This window comes from Columba livia, chromosome 1 (assembly GCF_036013475.1).
Source record: "Columba livia isolate bColLiv1 breed racing homer chromosome 1, bColLiv1.pat.W.v2, whole genome shotgun sequence".
Taxonomy (NCBI): domain Eukaryota; kingdom Metazoa; phylum Chordata; class Aves; order Columbiformes; family Columbidae; genus Columba; species Columba livia.
Genome location: NC_088602.1, coordinates 140,137,184 through 140,158,963, shown reverse-complemented (window position 1 = coordinate 140,158,963; position 21,780 = coordinate 140,137,184). Strand labels below are relative to the sequence as shown.

At 40.3% G+C, this 21,780-nt stretch overlaps 1 protein-coding gene and 1 long non-coding RNA gene across 18 annotated transcripts in view; one reads left to right on the top strand and one right to left on the bottom strand.

The window, feature by feature from the left end:
- LOC110364013 (uncharacterized) overlaps positions 1 to 21,780 on the bottom strand; it is a 272,131-nt gene that overhangs the window by 97,754 nt on the left and 152,597 nt on the right. For 6 of the 17 annotated variants that reach the window (XM_065033590.1, XM_065033595.1, XM_065033600.1 and 3 more), the window contains exons 1-3: positions 5,533 to 5,859; positions 5,143 to 5,238; positions 4,898 to 4,997 (exon numbers count right to left, since the gene is read on the bottom strand). In XM_065033590.1, the coding sequence (XP_064889662.1) occupies positions 4,898 to 4,997; positions 5,143 to 5,238; positions 5,533 to 5,615 (279 nt within the window). In that variant the 5' untranslated portion in view covers positions 5,616 to 5,859. Of the gene's footprint in view, positions 1 to 1,708; positions 4,342 to 4,834; positions 4,998 to 5,142; positions 5,860 to 7,726; positions 21,075 to 21,780 lie in introns of those variants that run through there. The other 11 variants (XM_065033576.1, XM_065033583.1, XM_065033610.1 and 8 more) reach the window with 9 other exon arrangements.
- LOC102084862 (uncharacterized) lies at positions 1,381 to 18,168 on the top strand. The gene is made up of 4 exons (XR_010466789.1): positions 1,381 to 1,618; positions 6,485 to 7,701; positions 7,794 to 8,139; positions 13,741 to 18,168. It is a non-coding gene; the product is annotated as an uncharacterized LOC102084862 (long non-coding RNA).

Sequence of the window (21,780 nt, the reverse complement as noted above, 5' to 3'; positions counted from 1 at the left end):
AAAGTCTCATTTGGAGCATCAGTGAGATGAAGCTCTTTCAAGCCCACCCTCCCTCGTTTAAAAAATAAATCAATAAATAAATAAAATCAATGCTTACACATGTATTTTGGAGTATCATACCTGAACAGTTTTTATGAGAGTTTTGAAAAGTTTTGTGGAAGGCCCTGAAAACCACTATAGCTGTCAAATCATCATTGCAAACTGTTACGTATATTATGTATATAGGCTTAATCCAAACCCCATTTGAAGGCGATGGAAAACCCCCCATCGCTTTCAGAGGCCTTTGGATCAAATCCTTTGTTTCCAGAGGTACAGCATAGCAAACTTCAAATGTATGCAAGAGGAAAGAATGTACAACTACTAAACAACTAGTAACACTAATCTTCTGTAAAAAAAAAATGGCTGTATTTACAAAGGGCAACTCAAAAAGATGAGATCTGATATTTGACGGTAGTTATCTTTAAAAGACAAGCAGCAAAGAGGCTGATTCTGGGCATTTAATTCCTGCATATCCACCTATGAATCAAAGCATCTTAAACAGAATTATATTCTGTTTTGGAGATGTTAAGTTAAATTTTAATGAAAATCTAGTAGTAGTGGGGTCACTAGGAGATTTAAAATATCCTACATGAGTGCAGGAATAGCTGTGGACAAAGTTCTGCATTGTTCCTTGGAAAAATCACAAATTTGGTTTGCTTGCTAGTGAGAAACAGGACAGATTTATAATGATTTCACAAATGTGCATTCATACTACGTTAGTGGATATCTAGGTAGAGAGGGATTGCTCTAAAGCCAATCAAACTCTGCTGAATTCATCCTATTGTGGATCAGGCACGGAGTCAAATGCATAAACAAGTACGGATTTGCAGAGCCAGGACAGTTTACAGTAGTATAAACTCAGGACTTGCAAAAGCGCCTGTGCACTTGAAAATCTCTACCCCGCCATTTTATATCTACTGGGATCACTCTACTTCTGAATGTCTATTGTGCTGGCTACAGGGATTTCAACTTTTTTGTCTTCTGGCTGCAATCGTAAGTCTAGCTAGCCATATGCATATTGAACAAATTAATACCTATCTTTGCAAAAATCAAATACATCGTACAAGCACGCACACTGTGTGAACACGTATGTAGCTATGAAGAAACACGCTCTACAGCATGTCTTATTTGAGAAACAAAGACATGTAATCGTGCTTCTAAATTATTATTTTTTTCTCCTCAGACAGGTACAGGCACCATAAATCAGAATAGGAACTGTATGGCAGTATTGCTTTGTTCTAAACATCAGACCTCCACAACAACCACAACTGCGGGGAGGGGAGGAGGAGGAGGAGGAGGAGGGAGGGCTGATTACCTGCACCTGTTTTGAGCTGAGAGTGACTGATGCAGTTAGGAGGGAAAACGCCTAATTAGAGTGCATTTCCATTTTCTGGAGGGAAGGTGTCACTGTCACAGGCCTGCCCATGCCCTGAGCGCCCTTGTGCACAGGAGGCTTGGAACGCTGCCGGACGAGGTAGAAGGCCCTGCCGAGGTTTATCACGCCATGGGAATATATGGCACATGGACGAAAGCCGATTACAGTGAAAGCAATTCTGCCTGCAAGGGACCTGCTGAAACAGTAAGTGGAGGTGAATTACACCGCCCTCCCCCCTCCAAAAATAGTAATTAAAAAAAAAAAATTAAAAAGAAATCTGGATGAAACAAGGCATTCCTTCCACTCCTTTTATTTTGCCGCCTTAGCTGCTACAAAATGTTTATGAATACTTGGCACGTACTAGGAGAAAGCAGTGCTGTACCAGTACAGCCATACAAAAATATAATCCAGCCTTAGAATCTTATGTTATCTTCTATATTCAAGGAAGACAAGGAGTCTGGACTGCACCCGCATCCGAAAGTGGTAACTCCTGCTCCGTTCCCTTTCTTCTCTCCACCTCCTCCCTCTCCCCTCTCCTTTACTCACAATAAAAATCTCCCTTAACCTGATCCAAACCTGGCAGCGCCCATCCAGGCAAAACTCCAATTAATTTCAAAAAGTTCGGCCCTGAATGAGGGCGCCACACGCCCCATTTATTATCTGTGAAAGTCATCATCACGTCGTAACCCACCTATATTTGCGCTACACGCGGTGTGGACTGCGCTCCCCTCGCCTCCCTGCAAGCTGCTCCCTGCCTTGCACGGAGCAGTGCTCTCTGTTGAGCACTCGGGATTACTCACAGGCCTAGAACAGATGTACCTTTCCCTCCTGTTCCCCGCTCTCTCTGCCTCAGTATCATTCGGTAAAATCCATATTTTTAGTCAAGATAGGTGGGAGTTTAAGAATAGGCTGTTCATTTATCAGCAACACCTTAAATATCCTTTTGGAGGCTAAAAATCCATTTGGAGGATGGGGGGTGAGGGAAAAAGACGGAGTTTGGAGCAAAATGAGTGCATCTTAGGTTTTGGTGGGTTTTTTTTTCCCCACTGTGTTTCACTCAATCATTATCTGAAAATATGCAAAACTTCATCCTAGCCAGCTATAAAAAATTTTTTTAATTAAGCAAAGTATTGTCTACGCTTTTAATTTTTCATTGCATGCACCAAACATTTTGTACAAAAATCCTGGCAGTTCAACACAAACCACTTGCAAAATGTAAATTCTCTAGCTCACGTGCATAATTCCTGAAGGCATTCATCCGAGGGGCTGAATATTCCTATCAGCAGTTATATTTCAAGTTACAGACTAAAAATAATTTTAAATTTAAACCCTGGAATTTGCCAATCTAATCAGCAGATTTTAATCCTTCTTCAATTAGCATACACATGATCTTTACCCACTGCTATGTTCATTTTCAGCATGCTTACAGGAATCCTCACTGTGAAATAAACCAGTAATAAGGCAATTCTGCTTCTTTCACAGTGATAATTTCTAGCAGGCTACCACAAAATAAAGAACTAATAGACCAGAAGCAATTTTATATTCCTTTGTCAGTCCTCATTAACAAAACAACCCCAACAAGTATCACAACCCAAGAAAAAAAAACAAAATCTTCTTCAGATAAACAGCATCATTAGGAGCAATCTCACTGAGAAATTTCAGAGTACTCAATGATGAGTGTTTAGCAGCGTGTGATTTTATAACAACTACTACAAGTTAAAACCCTCAACCAATATTTTATTTGCATTGTACCGTGCAGCTACTACAGGTCTCTAAAAAGTACTCTGAATAAATTAATTTTAGCTATCACCAAACCATGCATTCCTAAATTCCTTTCTTAATCTACACAGTTCACTAAAACATTCTCTACTTACTTTGGGCTTGACTGGCCAATAAATACTGCTTTACTACTTAAAGTTATGAGTTGTTTTTCAGTTTATGTTGCTATAAAACAGTTCAAATGCAACGCCAATACGGAGATGGTTTTGATACAAGGCTGTCAGTGGCCTGCATTAAAAACTACTTTTGTACAAGTCACTAGGTGTTTTCTAATTATTTCATGGGGTTTTTTTGTGGAGAAAAGAACCTCAAACTTATTTGGATTTGTTTTGTTATTTACTTTCATTCCTGAATATAAATAAAATTAAAAGGAAAACATTAAAATATTTTACATAAGCACCCCATTTTTTTCAGTGTAGAGGAAAGCATTTTGTTTTACAAATATATATGAAAGGACTAGCTTTCTCATAAAGTATCTTTAAAATATATTTATTTCCAAATAATTTAATTTGCACATGCACCTCTCTTTATAAAAGAATACAGAGTAAGTATTATAATAGGTCTGGCAATTTCATAGTAGTTAATAACTCTTAAGTGTATAACCGTCTGCCAAATTGTGCCTCAGTACATCTATATCCACATGCTACTTTGATCTATAAATGGCTTCAGTGTAATATTAAAGAATTAAACTTAAAATAAATTCCTTCATTAACATCCGAAAAGCAAGAGAGAGAGTGGGAGTGTGCGTGAGCATGTGCCCGTGCGCGCACTTAAAAGATAAATAAGAAAATATACTTACTGCACTCATGGACCTTTAAAGGCCATCAAAAATTGTATTTTAAAATATATATGATAAAAACAGTAATTATAAACTAATCCCGAACAATTCCAGGTATTATTAAATTTAAGTATGAACACTGAAAATATTTATGTCCAGATTCATGTCGCTAAGACAATCAGGAAATGTAATTGTAATGAGATACAATTACTGAACATCATCACATAGTTACTTTAAGAAAATATGAGTTGAGAAATGCAAACACATACCCTTGCGTATACACACACAAATGGCATAAAATCCTATATACTTGTTAGCAGCTGCGTCAGGACTGCACTGCACATGGATGTTTAATAATGTTCCAAATATGCTGAAATATTAAATAAATATCAAAACGTGAACCGCCCAACTTTGTTTCTTTTCTTGAGTTTCTATTTTCTTTTTTCTTAAAGGGAAGGGGGGGTAATGCCATTCAAGAGAGAAGCTATATTGTAATCAATGAAGGCAAGACTGGCACAAGTCCTAGAACATTTGCATTCAGAAATAAAAGCTGTGATCGACCTTTGTCTGCTAAGAAAATGAAGCTTGCTGGTTTTAAACAGACTAGCGAAGGGAGGGGCAGACTTGATAGAGAGGGAGAAGAGAACCTAAAAAATAGCAACAATAGCAAATATTAGTATATCACGTCCCTAATAGCCAGCAAGCGACCATCCCTGAATGAGCCTAAACCTCGCCAGGCTGATAACGTACTACTGGTTAATAATGAATTAATAGGCAGACGCGAGCCAATTCGCCGATACCCCACGTAGTTTCTGAAACTTCATTTTCCACCACCCCCCCCTCGGTAATTACCCGCCACTCACGCCATTGCAGCGGCCACATAAACACGAAACGCTGGTGCGCGTCGAGAAGGGGAAGCAGCTTACCCTGGGCGCAGGGGTTTGGGAAGCCAGCCTCGGGGAGCCGGTGGTTTGGGTGGGTGGGTGGTTGGTTGGTTGGTGTTCACCTTGCAGGCTCTGCAGTCTCCTGAAGGAGGGAAAAAAAAAAAAAAAAAAAGGAAAAAAAAATAAAGGAAAGAAGCAGGCAGATAGGCGGTGAGCGAGCTCTGTGGCATTTCTCGCCCTTGCAAGTGCATGCAGGCCTGGGAGAGGAGGGGAAAGGCGGTCCTTACCTAGCAACCGGCGGCGGCTTCTCCTCCGCCCGCTCCCCTGCCACAAACTGCCCCCGGCTGCCAGCGCCCGGCAGCAACAATGGGCGGCTGCGAGGGCTGGCATGAAAGGGAGGGAAGGGAAAGGAAAGGAGAAGCGAGGGGAGGGAGGGAGGGAAGGGAGAGAGAGAGAGAGAGAGACACGGAGGGAGAGAGGAGGGGAGGGGTAAAAAAAAGAGAATCGTGTTAAGCTTGTCTGGTAGTTAACAAGTCTTGAATGAAGAATGTTAGCAAACAGACAAACAGCATGTCTGATGCATGCTAATAGTCCTGGCTTCACCACTGACACTATGAATAATTCAGTAGAAAGGAGGGAAAAGAAGAAGGAAAAAAAAAAAAAGGAAAAAAGGCAACCTCCACCCTCCCTTCACGCTTTCAAACGTCTGCAGAGAAGACGAGAATAAAAAGTATGCTGCAACTTTCTCCTTTCCACCCATCGCTAAGAAAATATTCGGCAAAAAGGCCAGTCAGGCACCATCAGTGTCGCCAGTGCTGCCTCAGAGATTTTCGATTCCTATTTTTGCTGGCTATTAATTTCCCCCCCCTCCACGTCCCTCTTTACCGCCTATTTTACTTCTTTTGTCTAGGAGCTGGCACCTGTCCCAGAGACGGCATTTTACTGCACATCCCCTTTTCCCTCCTCAGAGAGGAAAAAAGGGGGGAGAGGTTTGCAAGGACGAAACAGCCTGTGCACCCCCTACCCCACAACCAGCCCCCCTCCTTCCCCCCCCCCCCTCCATTTCAGCCATGGTCAAATTACAAGGGGGTTTGGAGGGATATCATCCGCCCTATTTCACATGGCGCAGATACCTAAAGCCATTAAAAATATATTTCTATTAAAGAGAAAGCCAGCGAGAGCCTCGTTCCATAAGCAGCACTGTGCACTGATACTCGGGAGAGAAAAACCACAAATAAAAGCCTTCGTTCTCACAGCATACAAACTAGCGAAGCCCGATTCATTGCTCAGTCAAAGAAATCAATTTCTTTAACGGAGGAAAAAGAGAGAGAGGAGAGCGAGAGAAAGGGATCAGCCGAGGGGAAAATACTTGGGAGCTTTAACCTCAGCATTGCGATATACAGTACAGCCGAGCACAGCGCAGGAGAGACGGAAAACGAGCCCCGTTCTTAAACGGTGGGAGAGGAGGGTTAAATAAAGCAGAGGAGAAAAAGAAGATCCTATTTGCAGCATCTTTAAAAGTTCTGCTCTGGCGAAGGCCGTCTGAAGGGGAGGCCCTTGCAGCAGGAATGCGAGCAGCAGCAGCAACCTTTTTTTTTTTTTCTCTTTTTTTTTTTTTTTCTCTCTCAGAGTCCAGCCTCCCCCTTGTGAGCGACTGGAGCAATCTGGCTAAGGGAAGAGGAGGAGGACGTGAGCTAGCGAAACGCGGAGGGCTAGAGCTGATGATGAAACAGAGGCACGGCCCTGCGTGAGAAGGCTCGTTTTCCCTCACGGGCAGAACAAGAGACACACACACAGACACAGCCGCACACGCACACCGCCACCAACCCGGTGACACCCGCCCCGGCGACACCCGCCCCGGCCCCCTCCGGCCGCCTTTTCCCTCCCCATCCACCCTGCGGCCGCCCCCGGCGCGGCGGGAGCGGGTTCGCCCCGCGGGCAGGGAGCCCGGGGGTTGGGATGGGGACGGGGGGAGAACCAAGGGAGAAAAAGAGCAACTGGGGGGAAAGGTGCTGCGCTGGAATGTAAATGCACCCACGCTATGGCAATATGCTTGACAGTACAGCGCGGTTAATGAAGCCTTTAATTTGGAGGGGGGGGGGGGGAGGAGGAGGAGAATAGAAAGAGGAAGGTCCTACGGAAATATCTTCCGGGATTAAAACGGGAGAGAAGAGAGCTCCTCTTTATATTTACACGTACCTAGACGTGTCTCTGTAGCAAAGCAGTCCACAAGGACCACAGAACTGCAGCACAGACACACACACACACCGAAAAAAACCAACCCAACCCCAAGCTCACCGAACTGAAAATGGATCTTTTAAAAAGTAAATATGTGACAAAAAAACTTTGTGATTTTCTTTTCTCATGCCCCTTACTTCTAAACCAGCTGCACAGCCAAGCTCAGGCTGCTTGGCCCTTCTAACTATCTTGGCACCGAGTCAAAAGCTGATAAGCATTTGGGCGAGACAGCTCAACTGCTGTGCTGGAAGAAAAACAGCTGCCATGATTGCTGTTTGATTGAGAGCGCTTACACACACTCACAAAAAAACATATCGGACTGCAAAGACGGGCCACAAATGCCTGAGGATTCAGCTTCAGAGGATCAACACACATTTCCTTAAAAAAAAAAAAAAAGAAAGTTTTATATGGTTTTTCCTCCATCCCTCCCTCCCCTTTTTTAAAGAAAACGTACTGCGTCGACTTGCTTTTCTTCTTCCCATCCCCCCTCCATAACCTCAAGCAAACTCAAGGAATTGTGCCAAAAGTCCCGTTGCTAGTTACCAAGTGCATTTTTTTAAACGTCCCTTTGATACTTCTTTCCCTCGTGCTTGCCATGGAATATACAAGTAAGATAATCTTTCCATTACTTACCAGAAGTAATTAAAATAGAAAAAGAACTTCTAGCTCAACGTGCCTTTCTCTTTTTTTCTCTCTTAAGGGGCAAAAGGAGGGAAACGAGGGGGAGAAGGATATTTTTTCTCTTTGCCGAGTCCAACATTTGGCTTTTTCCATTTGTGGCAGATCACTGTAACGCTATTGTAAAACAACTTCCTGCCCCTTTTGGCTCACGTTCCAGAAGCTGCTAGGCTAAGTTCACAGCACAAACTTTTCTCCCCCTTGCCGAAGAAGAGAGACGAAAAAAATAATAATAATAAAAAAATCCTGCAAATTATTTTTCCCCCTTTTCTGGCTAATGGACTCACAAGGTGAATTTATTGCAGCTCTTTAAGAATGTTACACAAGAGACGTCGGTATCCCAGCTGGATAATTCATAAGCTGAAAAGGTGGGGTCATTATAAATCTATGTGTGTGTATGTGTGTGTGTGTGCGTGCATTTTAATTTTGTCATTTTGAATTCTAAGTCTTAATACCATCAGGTGGATAATGAGCTAAGCTGCTTCATCTGTCGTACTAATTTGTATATCTATCATAGCACAGATCATTGGCTTAGTATATACAGCCTCCTACTTTCCAATTGCTTTTGTACTCTAAGGTGACCTGCATCTCCCTTGTCTTCCTCCCCTCCTCTAAATGCTCTGTCTAATCAAAATACCCACCGAAAGCTTCTAAACCCTCCCTGCTAGCAATGGGAGATGTTGCAGTCTCTGTGCTGTAAGGCGAAAAGGAAAAAATAAGGCCTCCACAACTTGCTCTCTCACGATCTCTCTCTCCCTCTCTCTCTCCCTCTGTTTCTCTCATAGCAACAGCATTTCTTGGTACGCCTGCTTTGGCATACATCAGCATTTCTACCCGTCCAAGTGTCCTTTTGCGTCACATCTCGCCATTTCACTCAACCAATGAAATCTCATTGTTGCAATAAAAATATATATACTTTTTCTGTTATTGGTATATTCAAATTTTTTTATGTGCTTTCCTAACAAAAAACGTTGTCGAGCATTTGATTTGCCCTACATGGGATGGGGGGGGGAAGGGGGGGAAGAGACTGTACAGGATTCAATCTTGAAGAGTCTTCTTTGTGGAAAATATGCTACCATAAGAAAAAAGGGATTATATGTTTACTTAAGGAAAGTCATAGTTGCCCCTCTCATTTAACATTTATTTTGCTTATACTATCATTGCTTTCCTGATGTACTTTTAAAACAGCTAGATAGTTTCAACTAACTGGAAAAGTCACTACCATGTGTTTCTAAGGCTTTGTAAAATAGTCCTCAGGAAAAAAAGATATATTAATTGATATGTTATTCCTCTAAATGTTGATCATGAGGTGATAGAAAAAAAAATGCAATGGAAAAAAGAAAACTGGTGGATGTGAGTTTCTGTCCCTTGCAACTCTCAGATCCCATCCGAAGAGGCTGCTCTCCAGCCTTCTGCTTAAAAATGCACGGTCCTGCAAAATGGACCAGAGGTCTTTCAGAGTCGTAGATTATTTCCAAGATGTATTTCCTTCTTACATAAACTCACACGATTTTTAAAAACGCAGTATTTGGATGATCAGCTGTGGTAATGATAATGGCAAAGACTTAACACTATTTCCAATATATTATAGCTTGTAATACAGCCGTTCCAAGAGCTGTACGTACTCTGCCTAACCGGTAAGGCTGGCAGAAGCAAGCACTACTACGAACAGCATATATGGTGTTTGATGTAACATACTTTCTACCTATACATCATCAAGACCCATCTCATTGTTTTCAGGCCTGACTTTAATCAGATTTACTCTATTAAAATGCACAATATTAGCCACATGTATTAAGCAGAGCGTGGCACATGTGGGTTTCTCGGAACTGGCTGGCTGTGCCACATCTCCAACAAATACTGCAGTGGCATATTTAAGGAACCTCTGTTACACATTTTTATGCAGCCTCAAATCTCAAGAAAATGCCCAACCACTGGCATTCTGAGGAGAATAAACATTTCTTTTGTAAGCCAAATATATGTTTTATGGTTTATGCTTACCAACTTTTTTTTTTTTTTTTAATGGTGTGAAACCACAAAATGTTTTTAATATTTATTTTCGGGGAATTATAGTAAAAGCATACTAGAGATTATTAGGACATAGTTGACAAGATATTTAAACAGTAACTTTCCCACAAATTTTTATTTTGGTAAAGTGACACCTAGTAATTCTGACCTCTTCTAATAACTTTGATATCTATTGCATACAGACTGTGGATGCAGAGGATGTGTATGCATAAATCCTGTGTGGATAAAAAGTAAAAGCAAGCAAAATTTCTAGATAACAGACTTAGCAGCAGACAGCCATAATGTCCAGCTAAAACTCTTATCATTTTTGTTTAAAAATAATGGCATGACATTTGTGATAATATTTATTTTAACAGAACAGGCACAGATGAGAATGTTAACCCTCCACAGGAGAGATTCTATGCGATAGTGCATTCAACAACTTTTAATGCCAATGTAATATAAAAGACAGACCTGTTTTTTTTTTAGGGAAGGATCAGACTCAAGTATATGAAGACTTTATTTGATAGTGTTTTACTTGCATTTAACAGGTTTTCTGAATGGCTTTCCCCCTTTTTTCTCAGACGCTATTTTTAGCTCCTTAGCTATTTTTGTACTTTCTATACAAAAATACAGATCTGCTTGTTCTTTACTCTCGATACCTATCCCTTCCTTTCTCACTTTTTGTATAAATGTGAAAACAGCTGAGTTTCATCTCTCCTTTTGCCCTTCTTTTTACTGGGATGATTCTGGTGCATTTGGAGGGTTAAAAGTACGTCGCCTTTACACAGTTATGGCTCAGGCTCATTCACTGAAAGTTATCCTTCTTCAAGGAGATATATAAATGCATTATATCTGTCACCATAGTTGTAAAATAAGATTGAAAGCCATCTAACTTTAGGTTACTGCAGTAATAAAAAATAAGGATTCAGGAAGGAGGAAAACAATTAAGTGAAGTCCAACTTGTAAGCTTCACTTAATAGAAATGGAATTCCGAAAAGGGAAGTGGAGGAATTATTTTAAGAATCATTATGCCTGAATAAATTTAAATTATGCAAATAGTTGCAAGCCAATATTTTCTCACCACAGTTTATACTATTACATAATTTTATAACCTCTCTCTTTCCCCTTATCACAAGTTCTGTCTATGCAAAATTCATTATAGATACTCCTGCTGTACACTAATTCATTTGCCTGTATTTTAACTCAGAGCGGTACCTCTTGTTCTTTCGTCTCGGTTTTACTTGATACAGTCATCAAGACTAAGGTCAGCTCTAAACAGATTTGTGATTTTTGTCGTTCTAAAGAATATAGCTCATTTTCAATATGGGGTGGTTTCTAACCTACCAGCCTCCAGAAATGTTTAATAAAAAATGATCAGGTATCTGATTTTTTAAAAAATAATCCAAGCAAACATATTTCTTTTTTAGCATTAAGCTATCCAGAAAAGTGTAAATTCACATTTTTATTTTTTAAATCATATCATTAAAATAATTTCAGTACAAGTTATTAAAACATTAGCAATAATACCTTAACATTTAGAGAGCTTTTCTTTTTAAAGACACTCTCTAGGGATTAAAAATAATAATGATAAAAAAATAAATAAAAGCAAAGCAGTCTAGCACATCGTTCCCTAAAGGGACCGAAGGTGCTCTGTGGGATTACAGCTGGTGTACACTTCATAGAAAGGACAGTAATTACACATTGTGAGGGTTACATGGGAGAATTCCATTCTACTGTTGAACGAGTCACATTAATTCCAGTGGATCAGTGGTGTATCAAATTATGGGGAAAAACATTTAAATACCAAATAAAAGACAATTTTGAAGTAAGTGATTCCGAACTGCAAATGCAAGCTGAACAGGGGTATATACTTCCACATTCTCCCCTTTAAACATAATGAAGCATTTTGCAAAAACACTTCCTTCAGCACACTGTATTTTAACTGTAATGTTTTATAGCAAACTTGGCATTTAACTGGTATCAACACAAATGAAACTCTGGCAGTAGGACAAGTGTTTTGTTTTTATTTTATTTTATTTTATTTTAAAGAAAGGAGGCATTAAACAGTGCATTGCAACAGCAGTTTTTAAAGGGTGTTACCACACGATTTTATCTTGCAACTATAATTTTTCTCCTTATTTTTTTTTTTTTTTTCCTGGTACGGAGCTGTACACTTGAAACCAAGGGTTTTAATATTTTTCTCATATACCATGCTTACTGATGAAAATTTACATCAGCAGCAAGCCCAGGACAAGATTTTATTTACTGGCTTCTAGTTATTTATCACAAACACATCGCCGAGTTCCTGAAGGCTCACAGAACTGTTTGCGACAGAGGTGCAAGCTGGAAACTAAGCAGTGACACTTGTCACCTCTGGTTTTACAGCCAGATAAGCAGCGAGCTCCTCAGCTGTAAAACACCACGGATTTTATTTCACTGAAAAGGTAATAACTAAGTTTTACAACGCAGCCGGTTTCCCCTGGCACTGCTCGGGCGTCCCCTGACAGGATGGAAGTCGCTTCCTGACATTACAGCTCTGGATCACTCGCTCCCTCACGGCGGCCCCGGCCCAGCCCTGCCGCAGGTGCCGCCGCCCCGGCCTCGGCCTCGGCCTCGGCCCCGGCCCCGCTCCTACCAGGTGCACGGCGGCGGCCGCCCCGCCGGCCCGAGCCCTCAGCCCCACCCGGGGCAGCACCTCGGCAGCTCCCGGCGGCAGCGGGGAGGGCCCGCAACGACCCGGCACCGACCGGCCACGGCGAAAGCTGCAGCTTTTTGCCCCCAAAGCAGCGCTTCGACCTCTGCCCAGAGTCCCCCACCCCGGGGAAAAACCCTCTGCTGCACAGGCAAAGTTTAGAAGCTAAAACCATAAAGAGAGTCTTCTTTTTCGTATCTGGTATTTCTGTACCTTCAGTTGTGACTGGTATTTCTAGTTCTCCTGCTGTAAATACTCTGTCCTGGCAGTGCTTTTGACTTGTTAGCACTTAGGAGCACAGAGTTAAAAAAACGAGCTATTAGGTCTTTAAAACGCAGCCCCCTCCCGTTTATTTAAACGGGCACGGCCTGCAGAAATAGCTACTGGAGGAAGAAAAAAAAGTGAGAGAAGTAAAAAAAAATAAATAACAAAATGGTAAAAAACACAACGTAAAATAAAAAAGAAAAAGTACAGAACAATAAGCTGCGAAAACGAAGCAAATGTATGGGACGAAACCTGTAAGGAAAACGGAAAATTTCATAACTCTAAAAGGGGATTAAAATACCTTTACATTGCAAATTACTTAAAGGCATTTAAACTAGTCAGGAGGTGTCCAGTGACCAAGTTCTGTGATACTAAGAGTTTCTATTTTTCTATTTTTTAGTTACAATAGAGTGCTACAATCCTGAACAAATTGTATTGTAATGGGAACAAGAATCACATACGGCAGAAATTCCTCAGCGTTTTTTTGGCAGTGAAATGTTATTAGGGATGAAAAAAATTACAGAAACTGTAAGAAAATAAAAAGGGATGTCCACTGTGGCAACACATTCATAGCATAGTTGCAATTATTTAGTACACACAGAGATACTTAATCCAAAATGGTTGCAGATACAGAATTCACAGGGACACGATCTGTTAATGAGCTGACTATTAGTATCATATCTATTTCACATATTCACCTTCAGGTTTACTGTTCACGGTAATATTTCTAAAACTAAAATATATGGTACATAAGGTGCATCTCAGATTGATCTATCTAGCTTTGCTATCTAAAATATCACTGGAATCTCACACTGTAACAGAGCATATTTGCACTGGTAAATCTAAATCCCTCCTCTTGAAAAAAAAAAATCCTAACAGGAACGATATTGACACTATCGTTTCTATCATAAAATATAATGCTAAGAGAATAATTAACCTACTGCACGTATTAATATATTTATCTGGACAGATAATACAGGTTTTTCTACATTCTTTATATCAGTTGCAGGTACAAATTACGGCTGTGAAAAAAGAACACCGCCTTCAGTTCAATACTTCACAGAATTTGTGTTCCATGAAGTGTCTTCCTGCGAATCATTTGGGTTTTTTCTTCCCGTCTGTCACGTTATACTTACTAAAGTTGTCACACGTGCATTATTAGATTTCTTACATTTTGAAGGGATGCCTAAATTTACATATTCAGCTTTAACAGTATTCTGCTACTTTTCAGTTTCAGTAAACAAAATGTCACACACACATGTGATTCTGCATTTCCTTTGTCCAGAAAGACGTATTCCCACAGACAGAGATGGACATTCGAGCATTCCACGATCTATACGCACGCGTTTTCGCATTTGACAGGAATGGCAGAGGGGGACTGGACTAGATGATCTTTCGAGGTCCCTTCCAATCCCTAACATTCTGTGATTGTGTGTAACACACAGAAAGGATGTTAGAAAATGTGAAGGGGAAGCTGCCCCGCTCCTGGACACAGGCCGTGAGGCAGGCACGGCATTCGGCAGCGTGCCTTTCAAATCCAAGTTCAAACTCACCCCACCAGCAGCAGCTGCACTGGTGGAGCGACGGCCCTGGGACTCCAAAGCAGAAGCAGCAGCAGCAGCAAGGCCTCGGAGCATCCCCCTCTGAAAGAAACCATTCCCGTTCATATAGAGAGAAAAGACCTTCACATTATATTACCTTTGCATTGCATTGCATGTATCATGGCTTTTAAAAAGAGAGGGTCGTTTCGGTGTTGGCAGCAAACCAGAAGTTTCTTGCAAAAGATCTCTCTCTTTTTTTTTTTAAACAATTTTGCTTTTCAAAAGATGAATCTGCATCCATGCAGGTTAAATGTATGCCATAATTTAATAAAGGTTATTTTAATGACGTTTATTGCAACCTGACAAAACCAATACACACACTCTAATAAGGAAAACATGTAGATTTTTTACTATGCTATCTACACTAATAAAGTACAGTGTGAATGATAACACTGGCATCACAAAAAAAAGAGGGGGGGGGAGAGAGAATTGTGAAAACTGCTTCCAGCCTTCTTCAGTGACCTATGTTTTTCAGTTGTTTAAAAACACTTCCTTTTCAGAATAGTGAAAATTCCCAGGGGATATCAGTGACTAATCCACAGAAATGTCAAGATTCGAATTTAACCGTTTTTTTTCCTAGGGCATAAGTGCGTTTTACTACAGATTTGAGATGGGTACTAAAAGCACTGAAAATGGATAAGTTCAACTCCTAATTTTGTAGTCCCAGAAAATGTCATCAACGGAAATATAAACCAATTAATTTTTCTTGGTCCACCAAAAAATTCAAGAAAACTGCAGTGTTTTTTTTTCTAGTGCTAAGAAGTAATTTAATAAGAAAATCGAGCATGGAAAAAAAGGCGGACATTTTGCCTCTTGGCAATGGGACAGTGAGACTTGATTCAAGATCGAGACCTCTCCCTGACTCAATTAGAAATATAGCTGATTTTCAAAACTTTTGAAGCCAAATACCAAAATTCAAAGTTGTCATCTGAAGCCCATATGACTTCTGACATTTATTTGTAAGAGAACTAAACAATTCCCTCTTCCCCCAACAACTGTTTTAACAGAATCACATACTTCATCTCTTCTCCATGTATATCCCCACACACATACTTCTGTGTGTTATGGTGGACCTATACATGAGATAGCTATGTATGCATTTATGGTCTCATGTTACAACAGCCCAGTAAGTATGAATACTATTAGAGTAAGACTGTAAATTAATATTCAGTTTACATAATATGGCTCAATGGAAGTCAGAATATTTTTATAATGCTGCCTAAAGGTTAACAACAAAGGGTTACATTTGAATTATAACAGGAAAGTCATGGACGACATGGTTCAGGACTGATTTTTTTCTCGTTATACAAATAAACACAGCATTTAGATGTTAATATATCTAAAATGCAGAGTAAGAACTTTACAAAAGAAGCTGATCACAACAGCACTATCGCAGCATTTATCCCTTAACATTATCATAGCGCCTCATCCCTACAGTCGGAAAACAAATGCAACTAACTAACTGCTCTGTGACCACCTGAATGTGAGACCTCCATTCCTCTACTAGACCTGAAACGATCTGAGAGACTGACAATAAAGATCAGGGATTTCGTCTAATAAAGCACCGCACCCGCACACCAAAATACTGTTCCAGCTCTCAGCTGGCAGTGCTCCGAGTTTTCAGCACAGAGGGGAAAGCAAAATAGATACTTACGATTCGTTGTGGGGACTTGCAAGACACAACTTTGCTTTAATGCTCTACTTACATGCTTGTATAACAAATGGGTACCTCAGACATGCAGGAGAAGATTTTTATAGGAATATCAGATTTACTGTATTATTGTTCAGTTTTTACTGGCCAGCTAATGGCCAAAACCTCTATCGGTCTAAGAAATGTATTGGAAATCTGTTGGAAAAAGGACATTTTGTGCTGGAACTACTACACTATTCAAGTCTTTGCCTTTCCCTGACAGAGAACGCCATTTTGAGGCTGTCACGCATTTTTCTTTCCAAAGCGGATAACGCCAGTGGAAAACATAGGGATGGTATCCTCATACCGCAGAAAAATATAGCAAAGCAGTTTCACAGAGCAGTAGCATTTTTATTTTTACAGGTGCAACCGAAGCCTGTCTTGCATTTTCTGCTCACCCTAATATTAATTTTAAAACCACACGCACATAAATGGATGATATGCAGCTATCTGTATCCATGTAGCGTTTTTAAACTTTCACATACAATTCAAGTATTCAATGGGAAGAGGCAGACAAAGAGATTTTACCAGAAGACAAATGGGGAAAACAAGCATTTTGTTCAAATCAATTTTGCTCAGTTACACTGGGCCTAAATATATCTTTGCCAGTCCGGTGTTTAGAAAAATGTGTATCTTCAAAAAATAAAGAATAGACTCAGTAATTTCCACAGTGCATCTGAAGCCTGACCCAACCCATGTTCTGTGAGACTATTTTTTAATTTTTCATTTTTTCTCTCCTTAGATAAACTGACATATTGCAAATCATTGTCCAAAGGATCAAGGAAATCAACAGGGTAACAGAAACGGCTCAATGCTGAAAGTGGAATAGACAGGTGTACAACAGTTGCTTAACAGAGGAGGCTGTTAAATATGAATGGTTCTTATTTAGTTTTCACTGCAGGGGTCACATTTGGAAAAAAATGTTGATAAAGCAAATTTAGAAAAACAATACAAGCTTTCCTATTTCTAATTTCAGTAACATCTTTGTCTAGGAAATGAGAAGAGTCTTAACCACCATTAAGCTTTACCAGGTACAATAGCTGAAGAAATCGCTGCTAGGAATAGTAATGCTGAGGAATCAAGTTCATGCAGTAAAATAGACCATTCTCTGCCCAATCTATTAATCCAAACTTTGCTAGGGATAAAGCTCTTTTAAAAAGTGAAACAAAAGAAGAAAAAAAAAGTCCTGAGAGTTTTGAGTAAGGAACGTCCAAAGCAAAAAATCTCCAAAAGGCCCCACTTAATAAGAAGCTTTCAGAAGAGGCACTTCTACTGCCACACCTTAACCTTAGGTTATCATCTTGAAATATTTGACATGCACTCATAAAAATTAGTTTTCCTTTCAAGCAGACACTATATTTATTGTAAGATTACAATATCTTTTTGAACAAAAATAATATTTTGAAATGTTAATATTGGCTGAATATTTTCTTCACTTTTATTTTTTCCTTTTTTTCTCTAAGCAGCTGTCCACATTTTAAAATTCTCTTACAGCTCATCACCCCCAAACAAAGCACAACTGTATCAATGCTTTAAGGGACAAAAAATGACACAACTGACATTGCCTTCACACTCTCTTTAGTCTTTAAAATCCTGCAGATTAACAGAAATGCAATGCTACTACTTTCACATGGTGAAAGGGGATAGACCTTGTATTTTCATTAGTAAACACACTAATTATAACTAATTAACACAACTGAGGAATATACATATGCTAACCTGACAATATTATTTTTATTGGATAACAAGGATAGTAAGTATAAATTTCCCCTCTGGCTCACATTAAAATCTAAAGCTGGTGGACTTTGGGAATCTCAAGTAACAAATAAAGGACACAGAAGAGTTGTTATCAATATTGCTGTAATCGCGTGGCTTGCTGCTCATGTACCAACTCTCTGCTGTTCATGTTTGGCTCAGCTTTGGATGCAAGTTTTTATTAAAGGGAAAGATCTTTGAGTTGTTTGGCCCTTTCTTTTGTTCAAATAGTTTGTTTTGCTGTATTACAGAATGCCCTTTTAAATCTAAGAGTAGGCGACTGGAAGTGTTTGTTTAAACAATACAACTTTGAGAAAAATAAGGGAAAAGCATAACATTTTACCTTAAATGACTGGAATGCAAAAAAAAAAAAAAAAAAAACAAATGAAAAGGAGGGAAGAGAAAGAGAGAGATAAAAAGAGAGACAATTTTGCTGTCTCTTACACAAAAGAGTTACAGTATTCTAGATCAGGCAAAAAACCCCCACAACTACAAACCAACCAAACCAGTAAGCCCAAAAATACCCAAGTTGCAGAGCTAAAATTTACATTTTTACCTTGATCCTGTTCATGTCTACAGCCACAGAAGCCTCCAAGCTTACTATCGTAGTATGACTTATTTGGGGGATGGCAACGTTGTAAGTTCTCCCAATACACTGTGCTCAGTTTTAACCCTGCTGTGTTTTACAAAACTTGGCCATCATCAGCAATTAAGGGCTTTTTATTTTTATATGCAACAAAGAAATGTGGAAAAGCAGTATTTTGACTGAAGATATGTGTTCACAGTTTAATTATTTTATTATCTAATATTGTATTTCATAGATTTTAATGCTGAGCAAAGAACAGTATATAAATGGAAAATAATACACATATTTCAGTGAGAGGTGATGTTTTCTATATGTGAATCTTCTAGATAATTTATTTTGGCTACCACATTTATATATGCTCCCTGGTCACAACAACTCAAAATGAGATGCATCACATTCTGCCACCAGTTACTTCTGAAGCCAAAAAAAAATAAAGAAAAAAAAAAAAATCATTGTTTTTTCACAAGATTAGTGCTAAATGTGAGGACGGCCTAGTTCACTTTGGCTTAGTACCCCACACTTACCACGCTCAGCTTCACAAGGCTCTGCGTGTGTGCCCATTTGTATATTTTCTCGGTGCAACACAAAGAAAATGTTATGAAAAAGGTGACGAATACAATCTGCTGGGACACAGCACCACGTTTCCTTACAGGCTGAGAAACAACGCTTACTGTGAAACCTCACAGGCCCAAGTTCAATGCTGCAATTGCCGTGAGGTTTCTCTCTTAAAAGTCTCTTAATTTTCACTAGGCTAACGCTTCTTCATTTGGAACAGTCCAGTGAGGGGGCTAAAAAAAGAGTTTAAAGGCTGAAAATGGAGAACTTGAATTATTGTCAGCACAGGGGGGAAGGCCCCAGCAATATATTTAGTCCAAGGAGGGATGAGGCGCCGCGGCCATTGATAAGTAACGAGCTAATAGGTCCCGGTTGCCCGAGTTTGACTTTGGCTCTCGCCGTGCCGGCGGCGGGCTGGGAGGTTTGGGGTAGAGGCAAACCCGATACTCTGCCATTCTCTGCCCGCACGCGCCTAAATTAGTTCTCCATTTTGCGGTGGCCCTCGGAGAGCAATTCCCATTGAGAAGTGAACAAAGGCCGCGACCCCGGGGTCAGAGTGTAATGCAGGAAGCATGACCTCCCCTTTGTTCCCAACAGCACTGTTTACTCTGCCTAAGTAAAGATCACCAATACATTAACTAAAGAGGATTAAAAAGGTCATATCCCTAGGGATGGAGCTCACGCAAGTGGCAACTCTCTTCAGTCACTAAATCATTTGACTTCCCCCTTACCCCCCCCCAACCCCAGCTTTCAAAATAGAGACACCTTCAGCTGCCAAGGCTCAATGGCACATTATTTCCAGACTGAAAGTCTGTACAAACTTTATGTGGTCTTCCTTCCAAAAGCGGGTTAATTTCTACACAGCTAGCCAGCTGTTTGGAAGTTATTTTTAAAGGTAGCAAAATATTTTAAGTGAAAACCATCACCTCATTCTTTTTCTTCCTTTATGTCTTCTTCTGAAATGTTCTGAGTTGATTTATAAAATTGTTTGGCTCTCGAAATGGTTACTAAAAAGTGTAATTTTTTGTACTATCATAAATGTGAATCTTAAAATACCCTATAGCATGTGGATAGGCAGAAAAGTTGCCTGTTGCTGTATCCAATGGCTAATTTCAGGATGGTTCACTTGCAAAGAAGAAACCAAGGAAAACAGAGTGAAAATTCATGTGAGAATTCATGTATGCTGATGGTTAGGCTTCATCAGGCTAAACAAGCATTTCTTTTGTCTGTTAAGCTTTCTGCTATCAACTTTTTAATAATAGCTTAGAACATCATTATTAATACGAAATATATTAACAGAAGCATCTCTTGAAACAGCTAAATGAATGCTGCTTTGGCAACATACGGGAGGCAATGTGGCCAACTAAGACAGCATGCTGGATTGTCTCCTTTCCATGCTCGCCTCTAATCCACGGGCCTGCTGGATGATCCCAACTTTTCCTTTCTGCTTCAGTTTCCTCATCTGCCACAATGTCACTCACTGGGATGCAGATGTTATCACCAGTTACACGGCCAGGATGGGAGAAGAAGAGCATGTGGAAGGGGGTGGCCTAGACTAAGATATTTTCCCCTCACTACTCTCGGGCAGTAGCACTTGTGACGAAGCTGAACATTGCTAGAGGTCCCAGAAGAACATAGTAGAAATAAGGTCAGGCAGGGGTCCAAGCTGCCCACAGTCTTTGGTGGTGGGAGCTCAGCACCACAGACAAACTCCAAAGGGGTGAAATCAGCACTAGATCACCCCTTATGGCAGCAACTTTGAAAGGAGGAGCGGGAGTGCCAGATTCCAAAAACCAAGGCCCTAGAGCAGCCCACTTCAGGAGTTAGAGGGTGTCCTTCAATTCTCAGATCTTTGTGCAAAATAGCCATTTTTCAATCCACAATAATACGGGCAGCTTTCTAGTCTCTAGCAACATGAATTAATGCACAAAGCGTGGGAAGCTGGGGTCTCATTATACACAGACTGTGTTCACACTGGTGTGCTCTGCCCCTTCCCATCTCTTCTGCTAGCTCTGCATCCTCAAGCATCGGGCAGGACAAGGAAGGAAGATTCTTTGCGCTCCTCTTCAGGACATTTGAGAAGTCACTTTCCCTGTTTGCAGGCTTCTCCGTAGCAGGAGCTCATGCATTTCAAATTTTTTTAAAAGGATCTGAACAGACAACAGAAATCAAGAATTCATTAAGAACAACATTTGCCTTATCATGTTCTCTCTGTCAGAAGAATCACTTCCTTCTTCACCTGCCATTGCTGTTCCTTGCTCGTATGGTTTCTGATCTTTCCTCACCCCAGTACAAAGAAAGGGAAACTTACTGTCATCAGGAAAACCCAAAGGAGAAAGCCTTCTTAGCATACACATCCCACTGATGAGCACAGGGTTCAGCCCAGATGGCTCACAACAGATTCCAACGTGCCCATGCGTAAAGAAGAAACTTCCAAACCATGTGTTTGCACCGCGATGGGCACTGAAAGACTGGCACCCGCTAGAACTCTCTTCTACATTTTCTCACCCGTCCACTTCTGTGTCTGTAACAATCAATTCTAATAATAACATTTCCAGTGATTGCTGTTCTCCAAAATCTAATATAAAAGTACTGGGCTTTTTATTATATACCAGGAGTCAAAGAAAGAACAGTGGATTCAGAAAGCCTTGACAGATTATGAGTTTAGGAAACCCCTTATCCAGAGCAAAGCAAGCACCTAGGGAAAAACAAAAATGTATGGCAGGTATTAAAAGCACCTGGAAACAGAGTGTCGTATTGTTACATTGTATGTTTATCAGGTCTTCCCATTGACTTTGGTGGGAACGTTCTGCTTTTATGCATGAAAGATTATGCAGGCGTAGCATATTCATCAGA